The sequence below is a fragment of the Nylanderia fulva genome, unplaced genomic scaffold (assembly GCF_048542155.1).
Source record: "Nylanderia fulva isolate GAGA-0341 unplaced genomic scaffold, ASM4854215v1 Scaffold3, whole genome shotgun sequence".
NCBI lineage: Eukaryota > Metazoa > Arthropoda > Insecta > Hymenoptera > Formicidae > Nylanderia > Nylanderia fulva.
This window is the reverse complement of record NW_028190368.1, coordinates 4,100,346-4,126,672: the sequence shown is the minus strand read 5'-3', so window position 1 is coordinate 4,126,672 and position 26,327 is coordinate 4,100,346. Positions and strand designations below refer to the sequence as shown.

General features: G+C 27.1%; 2 protein-coding genes across 3 annotated transcripts in view; one reads left to right on the top strand and one right to left on the bottom strand.

The window, feature by feature from the left end:
- Window positions 1-2,336: 2,336 nt before the first annotated feature.
- Dop2R (dopamine D2-like receptor) overlaps window positions 2,337-26,327 on the bottom strand; it is a 256,875-nt gene continuing 232,884 nt past the window's right edge. The window contains exons 5-8 of one of the 2 annotated variants that reach the window (XM_029300702.2): window positions 14,984-15,084; window positions 9,048-9,242; window positions 5,184-5,674; window positions 2,337-4,785 (exon numbers count right to left, since the gene is read on the bottom strand). In XM_029300702.2, the coding sequence (XP_029156535.1) occupies window positions 4,577-4,785; window positions 5,184-5,674; window positions 9,048-9,242; window positions 14,984-15,084 (996 nt within the window). In that variant the 3' untranslated portion in view covers window positions 2,337-4,576. The remainder of the gene's footprint in view (window positions 4,786-5,183; window positions 5,675-9,047; window positions 9,243-14,983; window positions 15,085-26,327) is intronic. The other variant, XM_029300710.2, reaches the window with a different exon arrangement.
- Window positions 18,129-26,195, top strand: LOC114929171 (uncharacterized). Its single transcript, XM_029300655.2, has 12 exons — window positions 18,129-18,172; window positions 19,452-19,530; window positions 19,792-20,235; window positions 20,560-20,715; window positions 20,978-21,427; window positions 21,753-21,902; window positions 22,166-22,609; window positions 22,934-23,083; window positions 23,349-23,795; window positions 24,356-24,505; window positions 25,348-25,539; window positions 25,651-26,195. Exons 2-12 carry the CDS (start codon window positions 19,472-19,474, stop codon window positions 25,844-25,846), a joined length of 2,838 nt encoding a protein of 945 aa, XP_029156488.2. The 5' UTR covers window positions 18,129-18,172; window positions 19,452-19,471; the 3' UTR covers window positions 25,847-26,195.

Genomic DNA, 26,327 nt, shown 5'->3' with positions numbered 1-26,327 from the left:
TTTAAATTAAGAGTACCAATCTTATTCGGAGTAGTCACAATAAAATAATCGTATTAAAACAAATATTGTTAGGTTTTTTAGTAAGAAGTTTGTTTCTGAAAGTATTTAATCAACAAACATGCAACATGTTTTTATAGATAATGGAAAATAATATCGCTCGACATTTACTTACATTCGGCTGATTGATTTTGTGCATCCGATGTCGAGATGCTATCGCATCTTTTGATGATCTAATATGATCTTTTGTCAACAATTTAATATTAAAGAAGTAAGAAACGTGTTGTCACGTTACATGATATAACTCTATATGTGAGTTTATAATTTTTTATTATTTGACATCATTATTTATGTGCTATAAATAAAACATTCTTAAATATCAACGAGTTTCTAAAAGATTATCATACGTTAATATCTCTCAGATATGCGTTAGTCATTTTGATTAGATTTGAAACCCTAGGCAATCACTGTATTTTCAACGTAAACGGGATTTGAGATGCTCACATTACATCGATCAAATATTAGTTGAAATGTGAACTTCGCGGTTGCGATGAAGATTGTGAAACTTTGCGAATATTAATCAAACATAGGACACAGATTATACTTTGTATTTCTCTGCGCGACTTTCTCGCATAGAAATAAAATTTGAAATATTTAACTTTCTCTCTCATGTTAAAACTGATGGTTCCATTTTTCATGTGACAGATATCAGAAAATATATTTTATATTAAATTTTAATGATTTCTATTGTTAAATATAAATATTATCTTGCGCAACTTATTCAATTATTTTTTATCCAATTTTAAACCCTGTTTTTATGATTTTCATAAGTATTTAAAATAAACAAAAAATATATTTATCAATATTTTGCAACAAGATTTTACAGCATATATTACATTATAATTTTTTTCTATTAAAATCAAAGATGTGATATTAAAAGAGAATTAAATAATAATTTAAATATTAATAAATATCTATAGATTAAAACAGTAATGCTAAATATTTTCAAAATTATAAACTTATATGTTTTATCACCAAGAAATATATATCTTTTGCACAACAAAATTTCAGTAGAATTAAAAAGAAAAAAATAAATCAAATACTTTGGAAAAACTTTAATTCTCATCTTCTAAAGTCAATTCTATCGAACTCCATGATTGAATCCAATAGAAGTTAACGTTAATGTTGATTCACATCATTTCACAGTTTGATACAACAAAAGTTTTGGGAAGTGTAACAACGATAATTATTTCGAAACAAGAAGAAAAAAATAGCACAGTGTAGAATTAATTTGCTCCGTTAAAGAATTGATTCGCTCCTGTCATTAGTCTGCCATCATACGTAATGCGCGGAAATGCACCTCGGAAATTGATGTGAGGACAGCTATCGCGCCGTGTAACTCGTACTGATATGTTTGGTAATTCGGTCACGAGACGAACTTTATGCTTGACCGCGAACAGAGGACGCGAAAGGATCGTCGAAACTTAGAACACGTACGTCGTATACGATGTCGTGTGAAACTACTCGACACAACTCTCAATCGAGCCTCTGGAACAAAAATTTTCCGCAGAACGTGATATAAAATTTGATAATGAATTCCATGTGTACTACTCTTTCATTGCAATTGTCCCGCTGGCTAAATTTTGAGTGACCTCTTTCTCTCCCTCTTTTTTATGATTTTTTTTATTTAATAAAATATTTCTTTCAGAATATAATAATTTTGTTCACTCTCTGATCTATCTTTTCCTTTTTTCCCTTTAATAAAAAAAAAATTAGCATAATAAAAAATTAAAATTAAATATTATGAGACCATGAGACTGTAAATCGTGATATTCTGTTCTACGCTCGAACAAATCGTGATATCGAAAACTGTGTTTTCAATCTTCGTGTATACATTGTCATTGTTTCAAGACCGCCTGATTATTCACACGATTTGTAGCTCGTGGCATTGATATCGGAATATGCGACAAATCCTACATATCAAAGCACCGAAGCGGATGGAACAAGTTCCGAAACTTCGTCATTCGATCGAACTCGTACTATGCTTGCGAATAAAATTTGCATGTGATAGCAGAATTGTAAAATTATATATATATATATATATATATATATATATATATATATATATATGTCAGAGATTCTCAATTTTTGTATTTTACATTTATTATTTATTTACTCATTTGTTTATTACATAAATACTTTGCAGATGATAAACCTAATGCTTTACGATTTTTTTGAAAATAAATTGATAAACGTAATAAATAATAAGGAGATTTGTTATTTATATGCTTCATTAATATAATTAATGATTAAAATTAATAGTTAAAAATAGATATAAAATGGATATTGCATATTATGCAAATTTACTTTTCTATTTATATCTAGAAACTATGCATACAAGTGTAACAGTTAACATCGAATCTAATTTTAAAAAGTATTTGCAGCTTTGATTTAATATATGAGATTTATTGTCCACATCTACAAAGTATTTAATATAGTTGTTCTTGTTAAAAGAATATAGATTGTAAATAATTATTTGAAAATTTTAATAAAATTGTGCACATTAATTATTTCTTTGCTTAAATTAAAGATATTCTTATAATAAATTAAATACAAGCAACTCACGAAAACAAAATTGAGAAACCCTGAGATTCTCGTATATAATCTATATAACTTTAAACTTTTCGACATACTAAAATCTCTTTTGAAGAACGATCCAACAGCAAATTTTAACTTATTCTCTGATAAATTCACAAAAATAGAAATTAATATTATTTCAAAAAAATTAAATAAAGTAAATTTTCTTCCTAAATATGTATAGTCTTACCCTCCGAAAAAATAGCATATTCTCAATACGCTAATACACAAGTTTTAATTCTAGTGTCTTGCTATTGTAACTCAAAAACGATCATTTCCTTTTAACTTAATATAACTCATTAAGAAGCTTTCAAACTAGTGTATACAAGGTTTGCTGTTCCCAAAAATTAATCTTTCTCCATGTTGTCCTTAAAGCTTCTGCCTCTTCCCGTGCTTGGCGTCACCCTGTATATCGTTGAAGGAACGGCGTAAGTTCATTTATATCGTGTATGTATATGTAATCTCTCTCTCTTCCTTCTTTTGTGTTGTATCGAAGTATAAATACATATAGTTACACTGCAACTCGCGAATATGTATAGCATATATGTACCTATGTATCGTCGTACAAACGGCGGTCTCGGATTTGCTTTTGCTTTGAGCGAAAAAATATTGCTATACCTTACGTTCTACGTTAATACTGTCACGGCGCACTTAATTATTCACGGAGACGTATAGTACGTGTGTGTGCGTGTGTGCGTGCGTACGTGTGTGTGTGTGTGTGTGTGGGTATGTAAACGTGTAATATATGCGCGTGTAATAAATACACCTCCAACAACTTTAATCCTCCGCGCTCTTGGATCTTCATTATTATCTGCTTTCGTGAAATTATCTTCAAGGGGAATTCGCCCTTATACGCGAAATGCGCGATTATTACATCTTAACAGCTAGTCTCTGCCGAGACATCCCTCGAATGATGCCGCGCAAGCGCGATTTGTACAGATTACCTAAAGTTCATCTCGCTTTAATTTCGCGACGGTGCGTCTGGTCGCGATATTTCTTTTTTATATTTCGCGTAGTCTCACTTAGCAAAATTATTTGAGCTATTCGCACGAAAATTCAGCTCCATTGTCGGTGCACATGTATATACATATACATATATACCAGTAGTGCACCGTAGTGTTGTTCTCTGTCAGCACGTCACGATAGTTCGATATCACAGTGCACGCATTCACGCACGTGGACGCGAGATGATGATTCGTTGCTGCATTCGATAGCAACAAATTTACCAGCGAACACAGTTTCCGCTGCCTGCGTGTCAATTTTAACCAAGTGAATTCTCTCTTTCAGGAATCCTTTCTTTATTTTCCGTCAAGCGCGTACATGTGATATAAATTTTTATTTTTTATTTTTACACCTCTCTTTTGTGTGTTTGATTAAAATTTAAGGAAAGTTGATCACCAAAATTGTATATATAAATATAATATATGTATGTACAAAAAATTTTATCAGTAATTTAGGTTTATGCATTTAAAAGAAAAAATCAATGTGAACAATACTAAATAATTTTTTCTAGAATCTAGAACATATGTATATATTGTATATGCGTAAGAGAAAAATGTATTAAACACAAATAAACATTTCTACTAATTATATTATATTTCTAATTTTTATAAATTATTTTAATTTAATTAAGTCACATGACGCTTGTCGAAAATAATTCGTTAATTTTTTTTTGAGCAGTGGATAATATATTTTCCAAATTTCAGGAAAGTTCCGTGAAATACTTAGCTTTCCTCTTTCACTTGGAAACGATCGACGCGCAACTGAATGCGAAAATCGATATGCAAACGCAGCTGCTACAGTTCCAAATACAAGAACAACAGTACCTGTTGCGAGTTTGTCGAGAAAGCTTACAGTCTCGTTACATCACAAATACGACGACTCACACCTAGTCACATTTGTTGTTCCGGATCCTCTCCTTTAAGAGGTGCGAATCGCTCATTTACACGCAGATCAGCTTGCGGAAGGCCTTACGGAATTCGGGGTTGAACACAGTGTATATTACAGGATTCACAAAGCTGTTCATATAGCCCAACCAGGAAGTGACGATGAAGGCTGTGACACCAGGCTGACATGCCTTCGTCAGCTTCGTACAAATTGCATCCATGATGTTGCAAGTGAAGAAGGGTACCCAGCATATTAGAAAGACACCTATTACGTTAATAAGGACGTATATTACGTTAATAAAGATATGAAATTATGTTGTCTAAAAAAAAATTATTTTTTTTGAAGATATAAAAATATTTTTAATTACTATTTTAATTTTCAACTTTATAATATTTCACTCTTTATGTCATATATTCTGTTTCTGTTTATTTCAACATTTATTTATACTCTGATGTAGTATTCATAATAAATTAATTTAAAATATCTCTCAGTTTGATTAAGCCATGCTGCAGTATAAAAAATATTCTAATCTTTCAGTAGTCTTTAAGTTATTTCTCTTCCATTCTTTTTTCTTTCACTCTCTTTAATTCGCAAGCTTAAACTCATCAATAACAGATGCAAGCAGAGTTGATTATCAATGCAGCTGCACGCGAGCAACCTACCTAACACGATCGCCAATGTCTTCGTGGCCTTGCGTTCCTTCTTGGCCGAGCTTTTCTCTCTCTTCTTCTTACTGGCCTTGTTGGCCTTGTATATCGTGAACCTTGACCCGGACGACGCGTTCTTCCGGTCCTTCTTGCCGGAGGATGACAGCACGCTGGGCGTCCTGGCGAGCTGCAGCGGCAAAAGCGAGCCGGCGCTTTTTAGCCGCTTCAGTTCCTGTTTGTTCGCGCCACCGTTGTTGCCGTTCTTCTTCGTTTGCGAGGAAACGCTGGTCGCACCTCGTGCCGGGGGTGGCGATGACGAGGTCGACGAGGACGGTGGACCCGAGGTGATTCGCGGATTCGGGCTCGGACTGGAGTTCGTCTCCAGCGGCTCGTGGGTCATCGTGCTGCTCGCTGCACCGTCATAGTTGCTGGAGTCGTTCCGCTGCACAGACTGCACACTAGGTGTCCCGGTCAGCTGAGCCTGCGCCACCGCGCTGAAACGACAACTGCGATTCGAGTGTCAGAAAGAGACTCGATATATACACCCTGCTGCAACTAACTTTTAATGTATTTTATGATTTGATGTGTGATGTTTTTTGCTAATTTATAAAGTTCGAGGTCTCAAAAGCAAGAAATGAAAAGCTATTAATTTAAAACTATTGTTGTGTGTGTGAACACAATCTTATACGTATTACTCTTGCTCGATATATTTTTTTGCATATTATTATCATCTCTCAATTTTACAGATATCGAATAGAAAATTTTTTTAAGAACCGCGCAAAGCAAGAAATGAAAAGCTATTGATTTAAAACTATTGTTGTGTGTGTGAACACAATCTTATACGTATTACTCTTGCTCGATATATTGTTTTGTATATTATTATTATCTCTCAATTTTACAGATATCGAATAGAAAATTTTTTATATATTTTGATCTTTGAACAATGTTTTCTATGTATTTTTTGGTATATTTATTGATAGCTGTTGATAATAATTATTTTACTTTAGATTCTATATTTGTGAATAATAAATTATAATATATTTCTGCATTTTGGACCACATACATTTTGGTCAACGTAATTTTTGATAAATTGATTTGTGTATTGTACAGTTGAAATATGAAAATCAAAGAAAATATCTTATGGAAAATTAATTTGTTTAACAGTTTAATATATGAATCAGAAGTTATAATTAATAATTTTTATTAAAATATGCAAGTGACAACATGTCGCACATCCCTCAGCAAATAATAAAAAGAACACAAAGGAAAACAAATTCTTCTAAATAAATAATACAATTTTATTTTTTATATAGATTATATTAAATAAATTTCTTAAAAAATATTTTTCATATACTCAAATATTAATTAAATATTTCAATATATGAAATAAATGTTTATATGTATTTGAAAATAATATATTTTATAATTATTATATAATCCCGTTGTTTTTCATCGTAAGCCAATTATAATGCAATGTTAGATAATCTTCATAATTTTTTAAAAAATTATAATTACAAAACAGAACTGTATAATTACTAGGATTTTTATTTATCTACATTTTATATGTATACCAAATTTTTTATATATATTTAACACAAAATTCCTCGTGTGACAAAACAAATGTTAATATCACTGACAATCGAATACTGAAAATATATATTATTTAATAATTATGAAATGCCCAAGCACATAAAAAAATGATTAGCTCATTTTCAAAGAAATCTTTCTCTTTCTTGCTCTCCCTCTTTCTCTTTCTCTCTCTCTCTTTAGCAAATAGTTAGAATGCAAATTGTTCACGCACGCCGGTACAAAGGGATCGTCTATCGCGATTAGCTGGCGAACTTCCGAATTACTATCGGAGCGACGAGTTTCCATTAAACGAGTACTATACGCGAGGCTTTGTACGAGGTTTTGGAAATAGAGAGGCACGCAGACTCTCGCAGAGCGAGTGGCCATCATTGTACCGCAGCTGTGAAGAGAACGAAGAAATTGAATGGACCGCGAGATCACCGGCTTTTTGCCATTCACTTCCATTGTATCTTTCGTGCATGCGCGAAAGAATCCATGAATTTTTTTACTTCACTCAATTGCCCGACGCCGCCTCGAACTTTCGAACGTTCAACTTGTCAGTCGTCGCAAATATCGTGACTTTTTATCCGAGTTTTTTGATTAGACAAAGTTCCGGTGTTGTCCTGAATTGTCCTCGTCTTTATTTGTCATATGGGACAAGTTATACGAAAGAAGCTTATTTTAAAATGTAAGACACCAATAAAATATTCTGTTTTAAAGTGCAAACGTGTATTTATAAAAAAATAACGAGTTGCAGTTTTTTCAAGAAAAATGTGTTCAAGAAACATTTTCGTAAGAAATTTAAAATTACTTTATAACTTGCTTTTAACAAAATTGTAAAGTTATCCTTGCATGTCTAGAAAATATACATAAATAAATAAATTACATATTAAGTGCTATTCTAGAGCAGCGTAAAAATAATTACTCTCTTTACACTTAAATAAAAATCTATATGTATTATAAATAATTATTTATGAAATATACAAAGATTACTTTTCATTCAAATTACTTTCGTATATTTAATTTAAAATAAGACCATTTCATAAAATTCAATATAATATGTTGTCTGTTATGTATCTCATTACTGCAAATACATTTAAAAAATTTAGACAATACAAAACAAGCAAATTGGTTGATTGGTAATTTCATATTAATTTTAACATTAAGTGTGGAAAAAATTTGAAATGAGAAAAAGAGATTCATGAGAGCAAATTTTGGTCTGCACGCGAAATAGAAATAATACCCTCTTAATTGGAAACCCTTCTCTCTCTCTTTCTCTTTGCCCATAGGCTAATTAAAGGGCAGACTGAAACTTTTGATTGACTCAAAGCCTTTTTATGTTGCTTAAAACTCTTCGGAGAAAAAAAATTATTGTTGAGAAATTTTGCGAATTTTATTTACTAATATTGAGAAAATTATTATTTATCTCTTGAAAAATTTATATAGTAGTTTGATGAAATATTTAAAATAAAAGTCATCCAAAATAAGTTTAATTTAATGTTAAATAAACTTATTTCAATTTCAAGTTTCGTGTTTCTTTTAACTTGTAGAGAATTAGATAAGAAAGGAATTATCTTATAAATTAGGTATATAATAACAATATAAAATATTGGAAATTTACAATATATTAAACGTCTGTAATAAAAAAACCGCGAAAAAATTGTATTTTTCTCTGTATTTCATGGATAAATGAAACATCACATATGGCTCTTTTGTTTTCTGGGCATTCATGAATTTTTAAGAGGTTATTTCATTTTTTTAAAGCTAAGCTAGAAACGGCAGAAAAGTTGTATTTTTTTCGTGCTCTTTAATATATGTAATCTGTATATGTGTGAACAATTTTTAAATTTTTAATATGTCCCACTACATACACAGAAAAAATTAAATATATATTTTATTACTTTATCTCATATTAAAAAGTAACTATTTTATTTATGTAAACTCTCCATTATAATTTGTAATGCAGTATTTCTCACTTACTGATTTGTGCTGCTATTAAATGCTGATAATTGAGACAAACAATCGATACCAGACAAATACAATGCAATATAATTAATCATTTGTTAATTACACATTTTACGATATTTTCGTTTGATTTTATCTCGTATTATTACTATCGCAAAAAAATATACGTCAGCGATCTAAAAAAGAAATAATGCATTTTTTTTTTGCCTTTCATGATAAGCATGACGAGTCGCGTCGCGCAACAATATGACAATGCGATCCGATAGAAGAAAGAAAATTCCGAGAGCCTTCTTTTGCTCGTATTATGGCAGGACGAATGATAAGAAGATATGATGAAATTCTTACGCTGCTTCTTCGACGACCGTGGCTAAAAAGAATTCCGTGCTCTTGTCGTTGGAGATGACGACGACGGGATCGAGAGGCGTCTCGTCTTCGTCCTCGTTGCTGCCGGAAGCGGTGTTCGTGGGTTCCTCGATCCCAGGAGCCACCAGGGCGGCCGCCCCCAGCGCCGTTTCCGCAAACCTTGCCACAGAATATCCACTACGTGATCTTAGTCAAAAGCCTCTAGAAAAGCCTCTACACCTATCATGCACTTCCTTGTTTTTCCGGCATCCCTCAGCATTAATCCGGCAAGTAGCGTATCTACCATGCACAAAGCGACGACACGCTTTCTGACAGCACCTGCAAGATCCTGAGTGACAGAGCGTCGCTGTTTCTCTTTCACGACAAAGGTCTCACGATTGCTGTTTAATTTGTTTTAATTTGCTATGAAACAATTAAGACGATCAAATTTCAGATATCATTCGTGTAATAGATACTGTATTATAATATTCAAGTTTTCTACTCTTATTTCTTCTTTTTAAATTATTTTAAATTTAAACAAGAAAAATTTTAACAAGCATGAAGAATTATATCAAAATATATAAAAAAAAGAAAGAATTTATGTAAACCCTGTGGATACTATAACATGTAATATAAACGTATTTTATTCGATAATAAAATTCTTGATAAATATTTTCCGCTAAATAATATAATAACTTGTACTAAGCTAATATTTGCATTTAATGTAAGTTACGTTTATTACATTATTATTATATTTTTACATACTATTGTGTTAATTTATCCAATGCTTTTTAGCATTACATTAATACGCACTAATGCATATTTTAACTAAAATTCGCAATCGTTAATTTTATTTTCTTTACAATTAAATTCACGAATTTTACAAAATTGAATATTCTCTAAATAATATTGTCAGAATTTTCTGTTCAACTAATGCGGAATTGCGTTAAAATGTGTGTATATTTAATCCCTTTGAATTTACGCAGATCTCGTGCTTTGCATTGCAAAATAATTTTCACGTTTAGCAAAAAGAATCACAATTTTAATCTGTTGCTATAAGTTTTAATAACATCCCTATCTGTAAATTAAAAATATTGGTCCTAAAATTTGCAATTTTATCAAATTTTTAAAACAAGGTAATAATAATCCGCTATATATTTTAAAACGATATATTCAATAATTGTTTAAAGCATGACGTTGCACTTTTTAGATTGTAAATTTTCTGCATACATAAGACACATTCATGCGCGAATAAATTTCCCGCGAGAAAGCAGTGTCTTCCCTATGTAAAAAATTATTTCTACATGTAAATTATGCAAATTTATTGCACAATGAATTTGCAATTGTGATTTAAATAAATCTCAGACTATGTTTGTTTTTAAATTGAGATGCTATATTTTACATAATAAATTATAGAGAAAATTAAAAAATTATAAAGAGATATATCAAAATATTATACATTCATTTACATTATAAAATGGCCTATATTTACATTTATTAATTTTTATTTTTCATTAAATAGTAACAATCAAACATTTAAAAAATATAATACATAGAGTACAAAAAACAAATTATTAGACAAACAATCAAACATTTAAAAAATATAATACATAGAGTACAAAAAACAAATTATCAGACAATTTTACTGCTTCCTTTTTTTATTGAAAAAGTGTTAAAATCATGATTAATTTACATAATTATATAATTTTCCGTCATCTGTATATAATACGTGTTATCTGACAGAGAAAGTAAAGAAACATTATAGATTTACGTGCAATTTCAATTAAAACCAACATTCCTCATTTATTTCCATTTTATAACAAGAGCAAGCAATTTCAACCCGTGTTATCGTATGGAATAATTATTAATTATGAAAATTGCTAGAGTAAAATCCAATAAAAGTCCCATGTACACAGATAAAAGTAGCCTCGGGATAAGATATGCATGCCGTGGCAACAACATTCATTAATTAAATTGCCAAGATAAATATCAAAATTTCGGTACTTTTGGCCAAATCTCGGTCTATGCGATAACAAAGTCGATAAAGGGACAACGTGGCAGGCATGGGTGCACATAGGGGATTAACCGAGATGCCGGATTACGTTAAATACATTGCACCCCAGAGAGATACCAAAATACGTATAAAGTTACCGCATTGCGATTGCAACTGTAAACACCTAAGTTTAATTTGTCAACGCCATCTGAAAATATGTATCGTCATGCGCATCATTGTAATAAATGCAATTTCCGTCATAATAAAAACTAGCTAAGCTACAAAGTAAAGATGTTAGATCGATCTAACATCTCGACACGCATTAGTTTTTATCTCGTAAAAACCAACGCATATATAAATATTTAAGTACAAGTTGATTATGATTACATCCGCCTATAAAATATAATGTGAAATAAAATTGCATTTTTTTAAATATATGCAATTACGTCTTTTTCTCTCTCTAAAAGTCCTTAAAAACTGAAGAACCATTTAGTGTTAAAAAAAAGATAATCAGCAATGATAAAATATTTCATAACTATTGTAATTAAAACTATATATACATACACATACATATATATGTACATATATATAAATAATACATTAATACATAAATACATATATACATATATATATTTATATATTAAATTATTATTACATTAAGTTAAATTAAAATATTTTATATTAATTATTTATCGTAAAAAATTTTTTTTATATTATTGTAGGCAAAGCGTTATTTTATGAAAAGAAAAAAATTAGTTTAAAAGATAATTATATCTTAGTTTATTCAAATTAATCGATATTATTAAAATAAACTGATTAATAAATAAAATATTCTGTCTCTTATTGTAATATTAAGTTTTTTATCAATATCAATGTTCCTATTTGACATGATACAAAGTAAAATAAAGAATTTCGATACCGTTTACTACCGTTTTAACTTAAATTCCTTTTTTGACGTTGTTAAATAGCAGCTCTGCTTTCTCCAAGTACGTGCTTTCTCTACGTTTAAGCGCTTAAATACTTAGATTTTCTGCACTCTTCGTTGGGATAAAAGTAAATAGAAGTTTGTTGAGAAGTTTCGTTTATACCTTCACGATACCTTCTCGTCGGTAGGTCTCAAGTACTTAACAAAGTACCTTAATATTTTTCGAAAATCTTCTTGGATAACTAGAGATGTTGGATATTTACGAACATATATGTCTATATTAAGCTCTATGGCTCTATATAAACTGTTAAAAGAAGTATCTCGCTACTTTCCTTTTCCATCTACAAATTAAACAACCATTTACTTTGTGTGATTAAATTCACTTAAATAAAACTTTAATTGAGTATCTGTGCCTAAATAACTTTTCAATTTTCAATATTGAATATCTTTCTATCTAAGCCAAGAATTACAACTTTCTTGAAGTAAAAATCAATTTCAGTTAATCGAGATATAAGAATCTTGTTATTTATCGATAAAAAATTAAATTTATTAAAAGTTTACAATTTAATATTAAAACAAATATTTTTTTAAATTAAATATATTATATTATTTACAAAATACACACAAATAATTGTATGTACGTATTTTTAGGTATATCATATTTATCATATTATGTATTTATTGAATCATAAATGAGAAAACACGGATAAAAACAAACGAATGTTAAAATAGAATATCTTTTTAAAATTATTATAATTAAACTCTTTGCGAAATAAATTATCCTCGAATTTATTCATTTTGCGTGATTAAATATATCTGTTGTCGCTTCAAATTATGCGTTTATAATAGTCGTATCATACTTAATTTCTTTGAAACACATAATAATCATTACTCTAAATGCTATTTATTTTAATAAAACAAATTATAATAATACAAAAGAATAAATTTATCTTTTTATTTATAACACATAGCATTTATTCAAGTCTTTTTAGTCTAACGCGATTAATCTTCAATCGTTTAATTTGCTCTATATTTCTATACATGTATTAATCAAATTTTTTTGTCATCAGCTTTTCAAATATAAACATTAAATGTCGACAAAGAATTCTTTTCCAATAAAGCATTTCTAATTTGCGTGAATTTCGACGCGGAGTGTACGCAGGAAACGAACAAGGAAGATATAACGAGATGCATATTTTAAAGAGGGTGCAAAACAAAAAGGCTGGCGTTTAAACCGCGTGAAAGTAGTTGGCTATTCAGGGTGAGGCCGCCCTCGTCAGCATGACAGAAATGAAAGCACGTGCGAGCGGAGGCGTGCGAGAGAAGCGAATTATCCGGAGATGCCCGAAGACTTAACCATCGGTCCAAACCGTCTCTCGTCTCGCGCTCTGTCAGCTGGCGCCATTTCTCTCTGCGAGAAATTGTCTCGTTGGAATGCAAGCCTTACGTGGTCGCGAAAATTGAAAAGAATCGTCGCGCATCGAGCTCTAAGTGGAGGCAGCCTGTCCTCGCGCTTATCACACCAAACGGGCCGGATATAACGTCCTGGAAGGCGCATGAATAAATTTCCTTTCCGCGGGACAATTTGTCGCAGACTTGGGAATCGCGCGAATCAATTCTGATTAGATCTTTTATAGAAAGTGCTTTCAGTTACAGTTTTCTAGCTCAATTTTCAGATGACTTATTCACGGCGAAATTGTATGAAAGAAAAGTGATCATTTATCATCATTCATTTTTAATTTTTAGGATTATATTTTTTGATAACTAATTTACTTGAAATTTTAGTCATTAAATTTGTCTAGAAATTATAATTAAAATTCTAAATTCTTTTTACTTTCAAGTTTTAACATTACATGGAAATTATAAATTTTTTAAATAAAAATTAATATAAATCATTAAAGAATGTAGAATTAAGACACATTGTATAAAAAGAATTCACAATTTAATAAATAAAGATTTATATATAAAATAGCATATTTTATATAAGTAATAGTAAATTTATATAGCTTGTATATATATTTATGTACATATTTATATATGTAAATAGTACATTATATATTTATATATATATATGTATATGAAATTATAGTTTTTTAGGTAATATAATGACAACTCTATTCGTACTAAAATAAAAAGAAAATGATACTCTAATAAATTATTCCAAGTAGTTTACGTCTGTGAAGTTAAGAATTCAATAATTAGAGAAAAAGTGAGGACATACACACGTTAAAAATCCAGGAAGAATTAAAAATTCAAGAATTTATAGACCTAAACAGACACGGAGGTCGGAAATGCAATAGTTCAAGGATATATGGAAGTATATGTGTACGTTTATAAATCGTACACTATTTAATTTTTTAAAATTTGAGATTGCAACTCGTATTACAGAAGACATCAAATATAAATGCGTAAAATCAAGAGAACAGAGACATTTCTTCAATTCCGCTATTTTCATACACACTATATTAAGACTGCGTCTGTTTTTAAAGTCACATAAAAATAAAAATGTCAGAATAAGAAATTAAGCAAACGACAATAAATTGTATATATATCTATATTTATATACATGTATATGTATACATACATAAATACATACATATACATATATACACAAGTATTTACATGCGTCACATGCAAAACAGCAATGTTATTAAAGATGTAAAAGATACAGCATAACGTAGTATATGTATAACATATGTATATACATATTTTATATACATGATAAATAAAAGATACATTTCAAATTAAATCTATTTAACAGTTGCATTTATTTTTGAAATGTTTAACATTATTGCAAAAGCAATTTTGAAATAATGTACAGTCAAATTCTAATATTCTTTCTCTCTCTCTTTTGCTCTCTTTTCAGTTTTGAATAAAAAACACTTAATTGCAAAATTAAATATGCACAAATTAATTATGAAAGACGTTTGGAATAAAATTATTAAAATAGATCCTGCTGTAACTTTTACAGTATAACAAGATAATAAATATTTAGCGAGCGTTTTGCAATCAAATACTCACCTACGCGTGTGCGCGATATTTTCAATAATACTCCCCGGTTTTATATCGCCTAAATTCGGTTTCTTGCTAGCACGTGCTCTTCTCGCTCTATTTCGCAGAGCCTGAAACGATCAATTGAAAACTTACATTATAATATAAATCAAATGAGGGGTTGCAAACACAAGACGTAAACGTATATAACATAAATCTTTGCGTGAGATTCTTGCAGATAACGTCCGAGACGTGTTATTGAGTACCTATCTATGGATAACAAGATTTATTTCTACAGTTTTAGGAAAGAAAATATCCGTCCTGCGAAAGCATTATAATATTTTGTTGTCGATTTAGCTACATCGAGAAGAATTAAATTTTTTTCTTTAGTAAATTTAAAAGAAGAATTATACATATTTTTTGATATAAACTTCTTTGTGATAATATACATACATAATTGCGTAACATAACGAAAACATAAAGAGACATAAATATACGCTAACTTGAAAAAAAAAACATTTTTATACAATCATTTTTTTAGACAACAAATTCTCTGTAGTTTTAATAAAATTAATAGGACAAAAATTATAGTCAAACATATATATATATATATTTTTTAAGCTAATGTAGTGCTGCTCAAATCATAATACTAATTAACATATAAACTACTATATACATATGAAACATTTTTTTATCTAATAAATATATCTGTTTATATATCTGTATTTACAACTAAGATTCAATAAACATTATTATATATCTGTATTTATTTTACATTTTATCTGTATTTATTTCACGTTTATTTGTAAAATTTCTTAAAAAAATATATATATAATTGAAATAAGACTTGTATTATAAATTTGCACTAAAATATTAATACAATTCTGTTAAAGTTCTTTTACTAAAATTTCATTAGATTTTTATCTTGACAGCTCACAGAAATGATCGGATATTTTTATTTTCTTATAATTTTTATTTTCTATTTAGATAAAAACTTATGTATTTATATTTTTTACAAATTTTACGAAATTGAAAATTTGCAAATGACAATAATCATCAAAGATGCGTTTTATCTGATATAAACTCATGATATTGCACAAATGATATGTGGTCACATTCAAAACAGAAACTATCAATATTATTACGGCATTTCACATACATTATCTGCCACAAGTATGAAATTAACAGTTCAATGCAAATATTCTATGCGCTATAAACATGAAAATTATCAGACTAGTCTGATGACTAGACTATTTATGCGATCAACTGCAATATAATAATCGCTAAATACACCCACAAAATACTTTGTTCGTGTTCGAAATTACTCATATAAAATTTGAAAATAATTTATATGAAATACAAAACATTCGACAGATAGGTATGTAAAATTGGTTTTATAAGTATATTTACAGCAATATTTCTCGTGTAATCATATTTTAATCTATACCTTTATGTCCTTTTTGTTTTTCGAAATATATTTTTGTATGTGGTCACATTGTAATTATATAATAGATATATGTATATATTTATTATAATCCTGACATACCAAAAAATATTTAGATAATATTACGATATTACGTACAATTTTTATATATTATATTATATTTTTCAATCTTATATTTTCAAGGCGCAATTAAAAAATTTCTTTGTCAGTAACAGAACTGAATTAATTTTAGTGGTGCCGCAGCATATAAGTGACAATTAAATTACGAAGACAGCGGACCTGCCTTTACAAGAGCTTTCATGGAAGCAGCCAATTTTGCGATCAGTTCACGTTCCTGAACTAATCACAGAGATAAAAGAAGCGCGAATAAATTTTTGCCCTTTTGTAATTGAGCAAGAGATAATTTCTTTTGCGTCTTCTTGTCATCGCGTGCGTGCGTTGATTCAACTACAAAGACAGCAATATAGACTTCTTTTTAAAGGAGAATCTTTGAAATAAATTTCATTGCACTTTTTGTACAATTGATATGCAACATAATTGTATTATATTTTTAGTAGAAATAAAATTAAGCTGCAAATAAAATATAATTTAATTGACAACTTTATTTAAAATGTTACTTATTTACAAAGTTAATTAATCTTTAATTTGAAATATATTTTAATATCTATTACCTATCAAAAAATCGCAATTATATTTAAAAAAAGTTGGAAAATTCTTTTAAAATTAAAATATTGTAATTATTAATTTAATTTACAAAGGTTTTTAATTATTATATTAAATTTCGTTTACGTCATCTATAATGTGTATTAACAACAATTAATACAACAACGATAATGGTTTATTTAATTTATATATTTTAATATATATATATATACATATGTATATATATACATATATATATATATATATATATATATATATATATTATTTGTACTTAATAATTATGTGCATATAACTAACAAGCAAAACGTTAAGATATTTTAATTCAGGTATTTATATTTTCACAATTCTGTGCAGATTATCAAATACTTCAAGCAATCTTTTAAGTTCTGGTAACGATACTGCCACATCAAGCAGTTTTTATCAGTCAATTGTAAGTACTGACCTTACTGATTCTGAGGAATGTGTCGATATGTGTGATACAAAAGTGGAAAAGTTTTTTGAGTGTGATAAAGAAGAAAGTTATTCAATTATCTCGTTTGATAAATATTAATAATTTATACTCTTTTCTCGATGTAATATAAAACAAAATAACATGAAATTATAATTATATGAACTATTTTGCGAATACAATTTGTTAATTATCAGGCAATTTGTTAGTTATCAAGTTGCTTTTTTAAATTCTTCACATTTATAATTTTTTTACATTTATAATAAGACATTATATATTATATAACATAAATTTATTATTAATTCTGCAAGAATAATTTTAAAAGTATTGTATTGATAAAAATATTTAATCAGATATATTTTTGTATTTGTTTTGAAATATATTGTTGATAGTCATTTTGATAAGAATTAAAATATTCAACATAATAAAGAAAGTAGCATTTTTAAATAATTTTAATGGTAAAAGTGAGGACGTTAGACATATTTACACTGTGTATTAATATTTACATTCCTGTAACAAATCATACATTTTCCGGCGACCTTTCCCTTTTTTGTTAATAATATTTTATATTCTTCGTACAGTTTTCGATAAAATAATTCTTTCTTTCCAGTAGTGCACGATCAACGATACAAAGCAGATATCATTATAGCCACGTCGAGTGAAGGTAATAAACTGATTATAGAATTCTATCAAAAAACAATAGTTCATGTAATATTTGTGATAATTTTTATTAATTCTATCGAATACAGAATTAAATTTTAATAAAATCCTGAAAAAGTATACAAAATGATGGTTAACAAAGTCATGTTTCATCATCAAATCACTCACAAAAAATTTAGCAATTTTATTAAAATATTTCGTTACAAAATAAACTATATTACAAAAGAATGAATTACAAAATATCAAAAAAAGTTCTGTTATAAAACTGACCCTAAAACCACACACAAGAATATATTGAATATTAATAAATAACATAATTAAATTATAATTTTGTTTTTCTTAATCATTTATATGTATATCTATATTTTGTGTTGTTTGTGTTTACGTACATTTGTAAGTTTTAAACAGAATAGTATATGTATCATAAATAATTAAATAGAATTCAGACTTTAAAAATGTAATTTTGTCACAGATATTAGATATATACTATTTTAGTACCAATTTCGAAAAAATCGGTTCATAAATATGCAATTGCGTGGGTGAGTGCGTGGGTGGAGGTGTAAAACTTAAAAAAAACCACATAACATCCATCCCCGAAAAATTTGCAACATTTTAGTACCTGTTTTACGAAAATCGGTCCATAAATGTGAAAGTACCGGTTAGACAGACATACAGACAGATGGTGCTTATTATTATAGATATAAATATTTGAGGCTATTTATATAGCTAATATTATATTCAAATGCGATCGTATAAATATGCCATCTGTTGTATTTTATACTCTTGTAATCTATAACAATTTAAATAGGTTGTTGTAATATCTATTTATAATTTTATTAAATTAAATAAGTATAATAATTAAATAATTAAGCAAAAATATTTGTATTTAAATAATAAGTGTATGTCGAATTTATAAAAATAGTAAAAAAAGATTGAAATTTAAATTTTTGTCGAGAAATGTTTAATAAAAATGTTTTATTAAGTTAAAATGTTGTACCCTATATATATATAGATGCCTATATATATATATATATAAATATATATATATATATATATATATATATATATATATAGGCATCTATAAATGTTGTACCCTATATATATATAGGCATCTATAAATGTTGTACCATTATATATATATATATATATATATGTATATATATATATATATATATATATATATATATATATATATAGATGTTTTATTAATAATAATAATTCATAATTATTTCAACATTCAAACTTTACTTATTTTTTAATTTACCATGAAAATTTTATTGCAGATTATAATTATAAGAGGACAATGGAGATTACTGAAGAAGAAAGTTGTTCATCGTATCCACCTTGTGTTCCTACCAATAAGTAATTATTTACACTGCTTTTTTTAGTGTAACATAAAACAAAATATCACCAAATTATTTTGACTTTTTTGAGAACATATAGCTTGTTAATTATCTACATATATATTAAGCATCGATATAGACACAAAATGTTTTAAACTTTTATCAAATGATTTACATTTATTATTTGTATTTAATAATTATACATTATGCACATGAATTACTAACAAGACATTAAAATATATTGATTAATTCGGCAATTTGTACTTTTTATTTTATGCAGAACATCAAGGTCTGATGAATGGATATGGCATTACTTTACAATATATAACGGTGAATTTATCAAATGCGATATTTGTTTTGATGTATTCAACCCCGATATAAAACACAGTTTAAAGATACATATGAGATCACAACATTTAGCAATTTATAATAACTCAGAAACAAAATGGACACATTCTAAAATAGATCACAAATATAAATGTAATTATTGTGATAATACTTATGAACCAATATATAGAACTGATTATTTGATAAACCACATAATAAATAGTCATAAACTTAATAAAGAAATAGCAAATAAACTCCAAACCTGGGTGATTGATCAATTCATTATTCCAAAATGCGAAATTTGCAAACAATTTAGTAAATACCATGCCTTTATATTTATGATACATTTAAAGGAAGTTCATGATGTCATTGTACCTCAAGAATTCATACCACAGAGGTAAGAAGAATAATCGATAAAATTTTATTGCTATGTTTTTTATCTTTTATATGTCTTTTTATGTACAAAATGAACAGAAATGTGTACAATAAATAAAAAATAAATTTTAATTTTTAGAAAAATTAAAATATTTAATAAGTATTCAAATTGTATTAATTTAATTATGAAAAAATTGAAAAAAAATAGAAACTAAACTTTTCAATAAGAATTGCTTAAATAAGAATAAAATTTTATTGTAATTAATAATTATTCATTGTACACATGGTTCAAGCGTCTTATAACATTGATTAATTTATAATTTTTGTTGTTAATTTTGTTATGCAGATTATCAATTAGATTAAAAAATCTTTTTGATCCTTGTAAAAATGTTGAAAACATTCCAACATCAACCAGCAATAATCATCAGCAGCCATCTATAATTAGAACTTACTTTAAGGATTATGATCCGACTTTTCATTCTTCCGATACATTTGACAATGAGTAATTATTTATACTGATTTCTCGATGTAACATAAAGTGGAATAATATGAAATTATAATTATATTGACTGTTTTACGAACATACAATTTGTTAATTATCTACATATTAAGCATCGATATATAAACACAAAATTAAAAAAAATTTTTCTCAAATGATTGACATCTATTATTTGTATTTAATAATTATACGTTATGCACAAGAATTACAAACAAAACTTTAAAATATTGATTAATTCAGCAATATGTATTTTTTATTTTTTAAGCAGAACATCAAGGTCTCGTGACTCGTGGTCATGGCATTACTTTACAACATATAACGGCGAATTTATCAAATGCGATATTTGTTTTGATGTATTCAACCACGATATAACACAGGGTTTAAAGATACATATGAGATCACAACATTCTGCAATTTATAATAACTCAGAAACAAAATGGACACATTCTAAAATAGATCACAAATTTAAATGTAATTATTGTGATAATACATATGAACCAGCATATAGAACTGATAATATGATAAAACACATAAAAAATAGTCATAAACTTAATAAAGAAATAGCAAATAAACTCCAAACCTGGGTGATTGATCAATTCATTATTCCGAAATGCGAAATTTGCAAACAATTTAATAAATACCATGCCTTTATATTTATGATACATTTAAAGGAAGTTCATGATGTCATTGTACCTCAAGAATTCATACCACAGAGGTAAGAAGAATAATCGATAAAATTTTATTGCTATGTTTTTTATCTTTTATATGTCTTTTTATTAACAAAATGAACAGAAATGTGTACAATAAATAAAAAATAAATTTTAATTTTTAGAAAAATTATAATATTTAATAAGTATTCAAATTGTATTAATTTAATTATAAAAAAATTGAAAAAAAAATAGAAACTAAACTTTTCAATAAGAATTGCTTAAATAAGAATAAAATTTTATTGTAATTAATAATTATTCATTGTACACATGGTTCAAGCGTCTTATAACATTGATTAATTTATAATTTTTGTTGTTAATTTTGTTATGCAGATTATCAATTAGATTAAAAAATCTTTTTGATCCTTGTAAAAATGTTGAAAACATTCCAACATCAACCAGCAATAATCATCAGCAGATATCTATAATTAGAACTTACTTTAAGGATTATGATCCGACTTTTCATTCTTCCGATACATTTGAGTAATTATTTATACTGATTTCTCGATGTAACATAAAGTGGAATAATATGAAATTATAATTATATTGACTGTTTTACGAACATACAATTTGTTAATTATCTACATATTAAGCATCGATATATAAACACAAAATTAAAAAAAATTTTTTTCAAATGATTGACATCTATTATTTGTATTTAATAATTATACGTTATGCACAAGAATTACAAACAAAACTTTAAAATATTGATTAATTCAGCAATTTGTACTTTTTATTTTATGCAGAACATCAAGGTCTGATGAATGGATATGGCATTACTTTACAATATATAACGGTGAATTTATCAAATGCGATATTTGTTTTAATGTATTCAACCACGATATAAAACGCAGTTTAAAGATACATATGAAATCAAAACATTTAGCAATTTATAATAACTCAGAAACAAAATGGACACATTCTGAAATAGATCACAAATATAAATGTAATTATTGTGATAATACTTATGAACCAATATATAGAACTGATAGAATGATAAACCACATAATAAATAGTCATAAACTTAATAAAGAAATAGCAAATAAACTCCAAACCTGGGTGATTGATCAATTCATTATTCCGAAATGCGAAATTTGCAAACAATTTAGTAAATACCATGCCTTTATATTTATGATACATTTAAAGGAAGTTCATGATGTCATTGTACCTCAAGAATTCATACCACAGAGGTAAGAAGAATAATCGATAAAATTTTATTGCTATGTTTTTTATCTTTTATATGTCTTTTTATGTACAAAATGAACAGAAATGTGTACAATAAATAAAAAATAAATTTTAATTTTTAGAAAAATTAAAATATTTAATAAGTATTCAAATTGTATTAATTTAATTATGAAAAAATTGAAAAAAAATAGAAACTAAACTTTTCAATAAGAATTGCTTAAATAAGAAAAAAATTTTATTGTAATTAATAATTATTCATTGTACACATGGTTCAAGCGTCTTATAACATTGATTAATTTATAATTTTTGTTGTTAATTTTGTTATGCAGATTATCAATTAAATTAAAAAATCTTTTTGATCCTTGTAAAAATGTTGAAAACATTCCAACATCAACCAGCAATAATCATCAGCAGCCATTTATAATTAGAACTTACTTTAAGGATTATGATCCGACTTTTCATTCTTCCGATACATTTGAGTAATTATTTATACTGATTTCTCGATGTAACATAAAGTGGAATAATATGAAATTATAATTATATTGACTGTTTTACGAACATACAATTTGTTAATTATCTACATATTAAGCATCGATATATAAACACAAAATTAAAAAAAATTTTTTTCAAATGATTGACATCTATTATTTGTATTTAATAATTATACGTTATGCACAAGAATTACAAACAAAACTTTAAAATATTGATTAATTCAGCAATATGTACTTTTTATTTTTTAAACAGAACATCAAGGTCTCGTGACTCGTGGTCATGGCATTACTTTACAATATATAACGGCGAATTTATCAAATGCGCTATTTGTTTTGATGTATTCAACCACGATATAACACAGGGTTTAAAGATACATATGAGATCACAACATTCTGCAATTTATAATAACTCAGAAACAAAATGGACACATTCTAAAATAGATCACAAATTAAAATGTAATTATTGTGATAATACTTATGAACCAGCATATAGAACTGATAATATGATAAAACACATAAAAAATAATCATAAACTTAATAAAGAAATAGCAAATAAACTCCAAACCTGGGTGATTGATCAATTCATTATTCCGAAATGCGAAATTTGCAAACAATTTAGTAAATACCATGCCTTTATATTTATGATACATTTAAAGGAAGTTCATGATGTCATTGTACCTCAAGAATTCATACCACAGAGGTAAGAAGAATAATCGATAAAATTTTATTGCTATGTTTTTTATCTTTTATATGTTGTTTTATGTACAAAATGAACAGAAATGTGTACAATGAATAAAAAATAAATTTTAATTTATAAAATGCGTAGGAATATGAATATTTGAGTCAATATATAACTTATGTAGCTAATATATATTATATATAAATGTAATTACACAAATTTGTTCTCTATTGTATTTCTTGTAATTGGTAATGTTTAATAATTTAATTAAGTAGAAATTATGAATAAGTATAAAAATTAAATAATCGGACAAGGAATATGGTATTTAAATAATATTTGTATATCCCAAATTTATGAAAATATTTAAAAAAGCAAAAATTAAAATATTTAATAAGTATTCAAATTGTATTAATTTAATTATAAAAAAATTGAAAGAAATAGAAACTAAAATTTTCAATAAGAATTGCTTAAATAAGAAAAAAGTTTTATTGTGATTAATAATTATTCATTGTACACATGGTTCAAGCAAGTCTTATAACATTGATTAATTCAAAATTTTTGTTGTTAATTTTGTTATGCAGATTATCATTTAGATTAAAAAATCTTTTTGATCTTTGTAAAAATGTTGAAAACATTCCAACATCAACCAGCAATAATCATCAGCAGCCATCTATACTTAGAACTTACTTTAAGGATTATGATCCGACTTTTAATTCTTCCGATACATTTGAGTAATTATTTACACTGATTTGTCGATGTAACATAAAGTGGAATAATATGAAATTATAATTAGATTGACTGTTTTGCGAACAGTTTGTTAATTATCTGTTTATCAAGAAGCATCGACAGAAACAAATTTTTTAATATTATTTATAACATGTATATATGTATGTATATATATATATATGTTATAAATAATATTAAAAAATTTGTTTCTGTCTATGCTTAACTAAAAAATAACGATAAAAGTAACGGCTAATTCGTTAGCGTTACGGTAAAAATGTAACGACGTTACCGTTACCGTTACAGATAGAAAAAAGTAATGACCGTTACCGAAAAACCGTTACTTTTTTCGGTAACGGTCATTACTTTTTCTATCTGTAACGGTAACGGTAACGTCGTTACATTTTTACCGTAACGCTAACGAATTAGCCGTTACTTTTATCGTTATTTTTTAGTTCTATCTGAGTTAATATTAAATTAATATATAATAATATATAATTAATATATAATAAATAATAAAGATTGCAGTCAATAAATGCAAATAAATATTTAATATTAAGAAACGCTTCCTACATATAATTATACATTTTAATAGTAATAGGCTCTAGCATTACAAACACCGAAAATGTAACAAAAAAGTAACAAATCGTTACTTTTTGAGTAACGGTAACGATAACGCGTTAATTTTTATAAACAGTAACGGTAACGCATTACTTTTATAGAGTAACGGTCGTAACTCTGTATGGGTCATATATATATATATAATTTGTACAATTATGTGCATATAATTAACAAGCAAAACGTTAAGATATTTTAATTCAGGTATTTATATTTTCATAATTCTGTGCAGATTATCACATACTTCAAGCAATCTTTTAAGTTCTGGTAACGATACTGCAACATCAAGCAGTTTTTATCAGTCAATTGTCAGTACTGACCTTACTGATTTTGAGGAATGTGTCGATATGTGTGATACAGAAGTGGAAAAGTTTTTGGAGTGTGATAAAGAAGAAAGTTATTCAATTATCCCGGTCGTAACTCTGTATGGGTCATATATATATATATATAATTTGTACAATTATGTGCATATAATTAACAAGCAAAACGTTAAGATATTAATTCAAGATATTTATATTTTCACAATTCTGTGCAGATTATCAAATACTTCAAGCAATCTTTTAAGTTCTGGTAACGATACTGCAACATCAAGCAGTTTTTATCAGTCAATTGTCAGTACTGACCTTACTGATTCTGAGGAATGTGTCGATATGTGTGATACAGAAGTGGAAAAGTTTTTGGAGTGTGATAAAGAAGAAAGTTATTCAATTATTCCGTTTGATAAATATTAATGATTTATACTTTTTTCTCGATGTAATATAAAACAAAATAACATGAAATTATAATTATATGAACTATTTTGCGAATACAGTTTGTTAATTATCAGGCAATTTGTTAGTTATCAAGTTGCTTTTTTAAATTCTTCATATTTATAATTTTTTTACATTTATAATAAGACATTATATATTATATAACATAAATTTATTATTAATTCTGCAAGAATAGATTTAAAAGTATTGTATTGATAAAAATATTTAATCAAATATATTTTTGTATTTGTTTTGAAATATATTGTTGATAGTCATTTTGATAAGAATTAAAATATTCAACATAATAAAGAAAGTAGCATTTTTAAATAATTTTAATGGTAAAAGTGAGGACGTTAGACATATTTACACTGTGTATTAATATTTACATTCCTGTAACAAATCATACATTTTCCGGCGACCTTTCCCTTTTTTGTTAATAATATTTTATATTCTTCGTACAGTT